A 12,100-nucleotide genomic window follows, 5' to 3' on the forward strand; every position below is an offset into this window, starting at 1 on the left:
GCATTGCTATTACAACACAGTAAACGTTATTGATTCTTTTAAAAGAAATAACAGAACAGAAGCTGAGTATAAAATAGTTAGAATTTCTCAGCAACCCTTTAGTCACCTTTAAAGTACCCAATTATGGGAACGTCTACTCAAAAAGTTACTTCATATGGAATAAATGGCATCATTTATTGTTATTATTGTAATATGCTTCTGCGTAATTTGTCAGACAACAAAGGATTTTCACAAATTAGAACTTTCGTTTGTTTACTTACAATTTCTCCCTCCGGGCCACCAAAGTCAAGGTACATCATACGAATTCCATCATCCGAAGACATCTTTAGCTTCTCAAATGGTTGGTGAAAAAGAACTAACTTGCTATGGCCTGTGTCTTCTGTAAAAAGGGTGAAGCCCTTGTCGATGTGGATGGCAAATATGCAGTCTTTTCCATTCCAGGTACAAGCTGAATGGCGAAAAGAAAAAAAGGGCATCCTTGATGAATTGCTAAAGGAGTTTAATTGTTCAGTGATGCATCTGTGTTTTGTACTCTGGAAATTATATTAAAGTAATATTACCATTCTAAACTGTTAACCAACCGCTAGTTGGCCATTCTGCTTGTGTTACCATCAGTTCAGACAATGTGGTCCTGCTTATCTTATATGACTGTCAACTCTGTGAAATGCTTACAGAGATTTAAAGATGAACAACTCATAATTTAGCCCCTCATTATTATACAAACGTTTAAGTGGCACTTCTGAAAGAATATTACTATCTGTCATATATCTTCTTCCTCTTCATCTTTTCCCACTTCTATGTGGGGTCGATGTGCTGATTCAACTTTCTTCATACAGTTCAGTTCTGCACCTCCTCCCCAGTCAGGCCCTTTTCCTTCAAATCTTCTTTTACTTTATCCATCCACCTCCGCTTTGTCCTCCCTCACTTTCTCTTCCCCTGGACTACCAATCCCATCATTCTTCTGCCTACATACTCCTTGTCTCTCCTCATCACATGTTCATACCACTTCAACCTACTTTCCTGTATTTTCTTGGATGTCTCTCCCACTTTTGTTGCACCATGATGGTCTCATTTCTTATTCTGTCCCTTTCTGTAACTCATCCACCTCAAGATTCTCATTTCTGCCACATCTAACTTCTTCTCCTGAAGTTCCTTATCTGCCCATATCTCATTTCCATACATCATTAGTGCTTTTACCACTGTCTTAAAAAGTTTACCTTTAATCTTTGCCTCAATTCTTTGATCGCACAATCCTCCTGATGCCTTCTTTCATATATGAAGCATTAAAAGCTAGAAAGGGCTGTCCAGTACCTGCAGTGACTTCCTGGATGAGTTCAGCAGCACTATGACATCCATCCACCAGCAGTCTTGTCCAGATGGAAAGCTCTTTAGCTGTATCCACTGAGAATATGTGTGTCTCCACCCCCTGCCGTGTGCCGCAGCGTAGCGCAAATGTAAGATCTGAGTCAAGTCCAGGAGGGCCCTTGCCAGGCCCAGAATGTACCAGTCTGTCAGAAAAACATGACAGGTGAGCTTAATTAAGTTTATTCTTGAGACATCAAAATGTTATATACTAGAAATAAAAAAATAGATACTGGAAATGTTTCTAATAAGTTTGTAATTATTTCATAACCAATTACTCTGCAATTCATTTCACCAGATTGCAAATCCTCTTCATTAAAACATCTTACAGTATAAGGTTCAGGTTTTCAACACACAATAATGTAACTTATAATAATTACTCTTAACACCAGAGTTTACTAGTTATCTTTGCCCACTTAACCAGATGTGGTACAATGGGAGCCAAACCCCATCTCTACAGCAACAGTTAAGAATCTTTCCCCAAACTGAACAAAAGCATGCTCCGAGAAAAATGTGCAGAGACCTGACACCAGAGTGGACACTACACGATTAACCACAAACACACACACACACACACACAAACACACACACACACACACACACACACACACACACACACACACACTGGGGCTGTTTAATGTTAAACACAGGTCTGACTATATTTATCCAAACTATATGAAGTGACCCATGGACAAATGAGGAAAGCAAGCACTGTGTCCCTGGAGGCCTCACGTGATTCTGCACCACCAAACTGCACAACAGTACAGTATGTGTATGGTATTTTCCAGGTTTACAGTTTTATAGTGTTTGTAATGATTGTACATTTATTTGAAGCTTTATTATGTTCACTTCTCAGATCTGCTTTTCTATGGTCATGACATTTATATAAAAAGCCATAAAGTGTTATTTGTTAAAAGCCATCCAGTATGAGCGAGTGTAAAACTGTACATGCAGTACATGTGCCCTGTGAGGAACTGGAGTTTCATCCTGTGTTGTTATCTGCATTTGTGCCCAGTGTTCTCAGGATAAGCTCCAGCGTCACATGACTATATATTGGAGTAAGGGGTTTACAAAAATTGTTTCATGGATAACTATAATGTAAATATAATAATAGCTGGCAGCTGATTTATATTTCTAACTGCATGCTGAATGAACAGTTTAAAACAAATATTACAGTGATAGCTGCCAAGTCTCTAGACTTGTACATACAGTATGCCAAAGTCACAAAAATATATTTTGAAAACAATGTAACCAAGCTACATAAAAGGAGTGGGAAAAGAGGGAATATACTGTATGTGTATGTATTTTTGCTGTATAATCGCTTTCTGTTATCTGTACTGTCCCTTATTCGTCGTGGAAACTGCATGTAAATAACAAGCAGTCTTTAAATTGCTTTGAACTCACACCATGAAGCATCTAACTTTGCCGATTTGCACTGTGGTGAACTGCTGGTGGTCCGCCGTGAACCAACAACATCTGGCTCAGAAGCAATCTTTTTACCACATGAGCTAATAGGGGTACTCCTTTAGACAGCCATGCATAGACTGTTTCTGTGAGCAGAGAGGTCCCTGGTGATGTCAGCTGAACTCTCTTTCTGTCAACCTTCACCTTATCTGCATTGTATCACCATTACACTCCACCCATCCACAGTGCAAATCCCATCCTCGTCACCAAGTGAATTGCCGTAGACTTGCGTCACAAGGCATCTCAGTTCTCAGATTTGAACAGCCAGTCTGTCACAAAGAGACCACCTCTGAACCAGGAGAACATTGCACTTCCTGCTGACGTCAGCTGAAGTCTTTGTCAGCTCCCACCTTTTCTGTGCAGTATTAGCACTGTAGCCCACTATGGCGGGGATCCCATAATTTGGTCTAGATAGGCCACCATAGAAAGATGCCCGAGGGGATGTCCCAGGATATTTAAAAGGAAAGGGAAAGAAGACAGGAGAGAGCCAGCATTCAACCAACATCTATTATGGCAACAGCCTAAATCTTACAAGAAAGAAAAACATTGACGCCATCAGGAAGATACGGAGGGGAATAGACAAAGACAGACATTAACAAAAATGGGCATCATAATGTCTCTTTCATCTGATCAGTGAGGGAGTATATTCTAGGGGTCCCAAGCTTAGTGGAATCAGTGCCTTCAAAAATGACTGGTGTCAGATGAGCCATATCTCTTCTGGTTTAGATGTATGAACTGGTGATGTAATGGAACTGCAGCTTAAATTATTGGCTGGCCAACTCCTGTAGGATTTACTGTTTATTTAATCTTGACATAAAACTGTCAACGTCCATTTTGCATTGTGTTCGATGTGATTGTTTTACTGTCATAAGATTTATGATTATTTTTTCCCCATATAAAAGTGCTTACATATACTGATGTGTGGTCTGTTTGATGGCGATATATCTGAATTTAGTTTATGTGAAATAGCTTCTGATTACACAATAACTACATTAGACCACATGTTATACATATTTTAGGTCATTAAAGTGTGTCCGTTTTCTTTGAACATATTTAGGAAATGGTTACATTACATTTTCATTGCCTAAAAACATTACTGTTCTAATACCTAAGGTATCTAATAAATGGTAGGAAAAGGGTGTGCACCATGAATTGAGCTATGTTATTTTCTTTACTCTAACAAAAGATTACAGGGAGGATAGCACAGGCGGTATAGGGTTTATATCTATTTTACACAAGTTCTTTTTTTTTTATAGGTTCCAAGTTTTCCTTGTACTTTTAAAACACATGTTAACCAAAGACACTGGACTAGCCCCATATGATTAAATCTGGACTGTGACTGCTGTCCCACCCACGCTTTGCTCCCTTATGCTAGCAGGACAGGCTCTGTCTCTTTGCAACCCTATGAAAGAATAGACTGTTTGGCAATGTATGTATATTGTAAAGCATCTGGTTTATTTTACTAGGGGCAGCAATATCAACCGCACACATTTAGATAAACTCTAATATGATCAGCATTCTTCACTTTGAAAACAAATCATGACTGATGTAACTGAAGTTTCTATTCCAAAACTGAAAGCAGATACAATAAAAATGATAACACTCATCCAGACTAACACTTTACATTTTAACTTTTCTCTATTTCTACTGATCAGCATTTACACATCGTTTTGGAATGTTCTTATAATATTACCTGGTGGCTATTAGTGGGTGGCTGTGCTCTGAGCTGTTCAATGCCTCTTTGCTGTCTGGCAATTTTTGGTAAAAAAGCAGATCCTTCTCCGTTAACATGGCCAACACAGACTTCTCCTCACCGTGAGAGGGCTGAAATAATGAACAACAGTCACCTCCAAGATGAACATACGTGTAGCAACAGATTCCAGGCCAAAGCACTGATAAGGCATAAAGAAGTCAGTAATACTTGTTTATGAGTTCACACTTAACAGTAGCGGATTAAACCGTAATGACTATAACTAAAATAAGAAAAAAACAGCAAGAATCACACTGCGAAAGCACACTGTTTTTTTTGTTAAATAATCGCGACATAAACCTTTTGTATCACTTTAGAAAATATCTCCTCTAGAAGATACTATAGACAAGAAAACAAAAAGCAAAACAGAATTTAAGCAGAGGAATAAGAGTATAACATTGTTCTTCATCGCAATGTCCTGGAAGATGTTTCCAGAACATCAAAATCAAAACTACTCAAGAAGGGTTGAAAGCTGACAGACAGACAGAGAGAACTTATTTGTCCCAAGGGGGTTATTTAGATTTTTACAGAAGCTCTGTAAATAAATATGGAGCTTCTGTTAAAAGGCAGCTGCATGCACAGCGCCCGAAAGTATGAGTGACATTCACTAACAACCAAGTGTCAGATGATGCTGACTGTGATATTTATCATACCATCATCGCCTCACACCTGAAAGGTCAATGGCAATGAAAATACTCAGAAAGCAGAACAAGACGAGGCCTCTTATTGTTAATTTACATATCACAGTTTTAATGTTATCATCAATGAGGGAGGTGCTCATGTGTTGTCTGTTGTTAGATTTATGTTAGGAGAACAATTGAAATAACCAACTTATTTCCATAAAACGTGATATTTTGGTATTTGGTACACTGTATTAATCACTGAGGGGAGACTGTCTTTTCACGTGATCTTTTGGTGGTCAGAGCGCAGGGTCAACCACCATACAGCACCCCTGGAGCAATTTTCAGGTTTAAGGGCTCAAAGAAGTAGGGTCCCATCTGGCAGTAATGGGATTTGAACCAGATATCAGCACATTTCATTTGCTTCACAGCCACCACTCTAACTAATTTTTCTACACAACAACTTATTTCTTGTAAAGCTCAAAAATCACACAAAAAATGCCTCATTGGGCTTTAAAAGGCCCTGTTGTTTGACAGCCTCACCTGCCTTGACTCTCTAAGACGACATGAAAAACTTTATATAAAAAAAAAAAAATGTAGGACAAAAAAATGGAAGAAAGGGCAATAGAGTGAGGGGACCCTCTGCAAGGTAGGTTGGGCAAACAACTGTTGTCAAAAACAGCAAGACAAGACACCCAAACAGAATACAAGTGATCCCCTTCATAAAACTAGATGGCCAACCTATCATTTCCTCCTCAGAAATATAATACATGAAAACCTAAAGTAATTAATTGTTACAAGTATTTGGAAAAACAAAAGTTTTATAAAACTTGTGACAGCTGGAAATAATGAGACATCAGAAATTGAATACGTTATCATTCTCTCTTCTATTCTTGCAAGTTAATAACTTAGAATGTAACTATTTTATGAGTCTTTTATACCTTTTCAATTAGCCACCCAATGTGTTTGATTCCTTTTCCTTCTGTGTTCACTTGTAGACTTTTCAGTTCCTCTATAACGCGGGGGAGAAGGGCACTGGCATTTGCTTGAATAGCTGTGTACCACGACTGAGCCATAGCTGAATCTTTAGCCCGCAAGAAGAAGGTTGACTTGCGATCAGCTGAAATAACTTCAATGTACCTGCAATGGGATACGAGACAAACTCCATTTTAGACCTTAAACGTGGTTAAAAAAAAAGTGCTTCAGAGATTTGACAAATGAAAAAAGAAAGATTCATATTTAAATGTTTAGTATTTATAGGATATTTCAATTTTCCCAAAGAAAACACTTATGTACAGGTAGGTAAGGCTTAATGTCTGTCTAAGGTGAAAAAAGGTGCGTTATAGGCAACAATTCACTGGTCAATGTGTACCATGCAAGACATGCATTTTGATACAGAAAAAACAAAAAGTCAACTACAAAAAGGTTTTGTAATAATAAAAAACAATAATAAATTGAAACACAATTTGGAAATGGAAGTAACATATTTGTGAAATTAACGCACAAAAAAAAAATCACTCCAGTGCCATTTCTCTTCTTCTGTGGCCCTACTTGAACTGCTTTTGGCCCTTGCAGTAGCAGCTTGGCATCTCAACTATTCCCAAGGGCAGATAGCTCGATAGGAGAAGAGATGAGGAGAATTGATGAGATGAGACAAGACAAGAAGGAGAGAAGAGGAGAAGAGAAGAATTGATGAGATCAGACCAGACCAGACAAGAGATGAGACGAGAAGGACAGGAGAGGAGAGGAGACAACACAAGAGAAGAGACGAGAAGGACAGGAGACGAGACAAGAAGGAGAGAAGAGGAGAATTGACGAGATGAGACAAGACGAGACAAGACAAGAAGGAGAGGAGAAGAGGAGAATTGATGAGATCAGACCAGACCAGACCAGACAAGAGATGAGACGAGAAGGACAGGAGAGGGGACGAGACAAGAGAAGAGACGAGAAGGACATGAGACAAGACAAGAAGGAGAGAAGAATTGACGAGATGAGACAAGACCAGAAGGAGAGGAGAAGAGGAGAATTGATGAGATCAGACCGGACCAGACAAGAGATGAGATGAGAAAGACAGGAGAGGAGAGGGGACGAGACACAAGAAGAGACGAGAAGGATAGGAGACAAGACAAGAAGGAGAGAAGAATTGACGAGATGAGACAAGACGAGAGAAGAGAATGATAGGAAGACAAGACGAGGAGAAGAGGAGAATTGACGAGATCAGACGAGACATGAAAGAGAGGAGAGACGAGAAGGACGAGAGAGGAGATGAGACAAGAAGGAGAGGAGAAGACGAGAATTAACGGATGAGATGAGAAGGAGAGGAGACAAGACAAGAAGGAGAGAAGGATAGGAGACAAGACGAGGAGAATAGATAAGACAAGACATGAAAGAGAAGAGAGGAGATGAGGCAAGACGACAGAAGAGAAGAGAAGGACAGGAGATGAGAGGAGAAGAGGAGAATTGATGAGATGAGACGAGAGAAGAGACAAGAAGGACAGGAGAGGAGAAGAGAGGAGGAGCAGAGACAAAATGAGAAGAGAAGAGAGGAGAGGAGAGGAGACGAGAATGGCTGACCTTAAAGTTTAATACTAGATTAAGCTTAGTGATTCTTGTAACTGTTGCATGAGGCACCGTGGTTGAAAAGAAGGACAAAGGTCAGTAATTACACTCTGGAAACAGGCAAACATACTTAAAGAGTCAGTCAAAGCCATAGCGAAAAAAATAAAGTAGTAAAATAAAGATAAAATCATAAAGAATGAATATAGTCAAAATATAAATGCAGAGATCAAAAACACAAACATACCGAAAAACCAAAGCAGAACGCAGAAAACAAGAGTCATAAGGGCCTTAACAACATATCTTAAAAAAGAAAAAAAAAGGAGAGCCAAGGGTAAATAACACATGAAGGGCATTGTAACAGTCAAACAGTACATGGAATGGAGGGAAAAAAGCTGGGAAAAGGGGTCACGATCAAGAGTACAGCAATAAATGATGGCGAGTACAATAACCAATGCATGTGCATATTTTAAATTAAAAGTGCTCCATTAAATTGTAAAGCATATTCTAAAGCTTTGTAGAGATGTAGCTACTCAGTTTGAGTGACCTTAAACTATGTAACTGCCATATGGCTAAAGGCAGAGCTACTGTATACAGCACCATTTACAAGGAAGCACTACAGAGCAAACACTAGAACATTGAAGCAACAAATCTGTAGAATACAATTAAAATTCATCCGCATAAAGCCCACAACAAGCCCTTACTGACAAACTGTCTTTAGATGGCATTTCAGACAAGGTATCTGAATGTTAGCAATGGTATAGGAATGAGCTCAGAGGAGTATCACTAATGCTACACACCCATCTTTCCAAGGCAAAAAAACGTAGGAAAGCAAAGGCAATTTCTCACTATGCACAATGCAAAATAGTACAATCACGCACTTATTTCAAGCAAAATTGACTAATGGTAAGCTGTTTTTCCCGTTTGCTCAAATTGTTCTATTTCTACCCTGTGGTATATTCAGAATACTGCTCTAAATATTATTCCTACAAATATAAAGCATATGAAGTACAACCATAAAGTATATCTTCTGTTATCATTTTAGGAAAGGTTCATACCAGCCTCTCTAGCTGCTTCCTCTCCTCGCCATATGAAATTGCACCGGAGAGGGCGAGATAAATTTCAATTAACGGGCATTCAGATAATGGCCATTGCTTCCAGGTAGACTTTGCAAGTCTTTAACTGTCACAAAAAGAACAACCTCTAATCAGCTTTTTTTAACCATAACAAAAGTGATGACTGATGAAATTAACCAGAGAATTTTTCTGCAACAAATTTGCTGTGTTTGCCAAATTTTTCCCTGGGGGGGAAAAAAAATTAAAATAAAAATTAAAAAAAAAAAAAAAAAAAGAAAATTTTTTAACCAGCGCTCCATGATGCTTTGTAGAGCCAGCATGACTTCATAAAGCAAAAGCAGCCATAGTTGGATGGGGATGTCACTACATGGTCTACACTACCTGCCTGGATTGCGTCACACACATGCAGAACATTCAAACATGTTCACTGTAAGTGTAAAAGGCACTACATAAATCAAATGTATTATTATTATTACCCCACCTCTAACTTTACTTCACTGCATTAATAATTGACAGCATATACCCACATCACTACCAGATCGGTATGTCAGCAGGATTTGCAACCGGCATTCAGGAAAAAAAAAAACAATTGCAGTGTTTTCATTTGAGGGGTACATTAGCTAACCATAATGAGAATATCATAAACATAGTTTGTTGTTTTGCATTGTGTCTTCACTGCTGTATTAAGTATGTTGTGCTCCTCGCTACGCAACGCAGGAAGTGGCAAGGACAGCCCCCCCCACTCTACCTACCTGAGCATATAACGTTGATCACCTGCACCGTAAGGTGTTAGTTAATCATAGTGATGGGAGTTTGGGAGACACAGACAGAGATAAAGGGCTCGGAGTACTGTAGATTTGGTTAGCACTGCTGTTTCATAGTTCAGGTCATATTTTTGGCTACAATAATCAGTCCACCATAGTTGGCAGATGCTTCCCTAGCCCTCAGGGACACCATTATAATCCATTCAGTTGCTTACTGGTGCAAAGAGAATTATCTTAACATCAGCAAAACCAAGAAACTGGTTATTGATTTTCATTGCACTAATTAGCCTATATGTCCAGTCACTATTCAAGGAGAGGATGAAGAGGTGGTCCACAATCATGACATGTTGGACTGGTCTCAGAACACAGAGGAACTATATAAAAAAGGAACAGAGCAGGCTCTTTTTCCTTAGGAGACTGTGTTCCTTTAATGTTGGAAGTGACATCCTTCACATCTTCTACAACTATGTCATGGCCAATGTGACTTTCTACGCTGTGGTGTGCTGAGCTGGTAACATCACTTTAGGAGAGAACCACCAAATCAAAGAGCTAACTATTAAAAGGGCAGGCTCAGTTCTAGGATGCACTCTGGACCTCCTGGAGTAAGCAGCAAAGGAGAGAATGAAAACAAAACTGAGTGCCATTATGAACAATGCCACACAAACACGGAGGACTGGCACCCAATGGATCATTCAGCAGAAGTGCGTAAAGAAACACAACGGGGTCTCTTCCTTTATACCAACAGGAATACGTCTGCATAATACCTCTCTGGGACTGTGACAGCCAAGTCAGAACTTTTCATTCTTTTGAATTTTCTTGCTTTATAATCATTCTGGTTTGTGTTCAGACCAAAGTGTGTGTGTGTGTATTTATTTATTCATTTGCTTATTTACCTATTCATGTATTGATTTATTTAAAGAGCTTCTGTAAAATGACAAATTTCCCCCTGGTGACAAATACAGTTCTATCTATTCTTTGAGTTTCAAGTTTAGAAAGGATAAGTACATCCTACCAGCATGGCCAGAAATTCTTTCACCATTAACCACAGTTGGTATGTTAAGATATATAAAAATGGCAAGCATAAAAGTGCTGCATACAGCAACATTCTGTGTGCCTACTACTTATCAGGTTACTCTTTTCCTTGTTCAGAGGTGTCTTTCCTTGTCTTTATTGTCTGTAAAGGAATGCAGCTCCTTTATCATGTGTTCGATACTTCAAGTAGTATAAACAGACCTAAGGCCCTTTTTGACATTGTATTGAAATGGTGACAATGCTCGTTATGAAAAGCACAGTAGAAACTAAAGGCCAATTGAATGTCACAAGTTTCTGCATGAACAAACAGATCATTGTTTCCCACCTGTTGTCTGTGTCTGGTGCACAGGCCTTCCTGAAAACTTGGCACATCTTTAGCTGAATGGCTTTTCCGTCTTTGAGCTCCCCCATGCCTTGAGTGGGGGACGCGGGGTCCCTCTGTTTCTGGGGAGATGAAGGCGGAGAATCCCAGGGAACTGTGGCACCAGGTGAAGCATTCTTGAAATATGAAGACATTTCTTTAATGTACTTCACTACAAAGAAATCAAACGACAAACAAATTATCCATTGCCTTCATTTATAACTAGTTAATTAGTAGTGACATAGTGAATCATTTCTTAGCACAAGTTTGGTTAATCAGTGGCTTGTTAAACCCGCACTCAAGACCCTTACACCTCACTTGAAAAACACTGACCTCTCTCTGCCAGCGAGGCAACATGGAGCAGGTGACTTGTCTGGCCTCTGCACCACCCACTTTTTTGTGTCTTGAATTTACTTTCAGATACAAAACAATTTTTCGCCCACCTTCCTCTAGATCAGTGTTTCCCAAACTCAGTCCTGGGGACCCCCTGTGGCTGCAGGTTTCTGTTCCAACCAGATTCCTAATCAGTGACAACACCTGATAGCACTCACCTCATTTAATTAGCTGGTATTTTTTATCTCTTATTCTACATTCAGAAAAGCACAGCAGCATGGTTTTTACATTTATAAGACATTTATAAATATTTCTGCTTTTGCTAGAGATTTAAATGCTTAACTCTCTTTTGTTGATTTCATTCTATTTTGCCCTTTCCCTGTGCAGGTTTTCCCCTTCATTGTATCTTTTAATGACAATTAAAAATGAGCAGAGCAGACACGCTGGGCAAACAACACGGAAAAATCAAAGGCTGCAAGTAGTTTAGCGTCAGACCCACTGATTAGTAAATAATGGATTAATTAAACAATTAGAACATCTAGAAAAGTTGAATGAAAATCAAGATGAAAATCTCTCTTTATTATAAAAAAAAATCCTGGAGAGAAACAGTAGAGTGTCGAGACGTGATCTTCACGTTAAGATCATGAAAGAAAGTTAAAAGACCCGCGAGGACCTTAAACATGACACATTGTGCCAAGAGATTGACCCAGGACCGTCTCGCGATGAGGTAGAACATGAGATTCTTGCAAGACACACCCTACTTATAGTCAATATCAAGTAAG

At 39.1% G+C, this 12,100-nt stretch overlaps 1 protein-coding gene across 1 annotated transcript in view; it reads right to left on the reverse strand.

The window, feature by feature from the left end:
* Positions 1 to 12,100, reverse strand: part of snta1 (syntrophin, alpha 1) — a 69,016-nt gene that overhangs the window by 3,819 nt on the left and 53,097 nt on the right. The window contains exons 3-7 of the mRNA XM_028812392.2: positions 10,950 to 11,157; positions 6,138 to 6,336; positions 4,520 to 4,650; positions 1,312 to 1,508; positions 261 to 448 (exon numbers count right to left, since the gene is read on the reverse strand). Of these exons, the coding sequence (XP_028668225.2) occupies positions 261 to 448; positions 1,312 to 1,508; positions 4,520 to 4,650; positions 6,138 to 6,336; positions 10,950 to 11,157 (923 nt within the window). The remainder of the gene's footprint in view (positions 1 to 260; positions 449 to 1,311; positions 1,509 to 4,519; positions 4,651 to 6,137; positions 6,337 to 10,949; positions 11,158 to 12,100) is intronic.

This window comes from Erpetoichthys calabaricus, chromosome 10 (assembly GCF_900747795.2).
Source record: "Erpetoichthys calabaricus chromosome 10, fErpCal1.3, whole genome shotgun sequence".
NCBI lineage: Eukaryota > Metazoa > Chordata > Cladistia > Polypteriformes > Polypteridae > Erpetoichthys > Erpetoichthys calabaricus.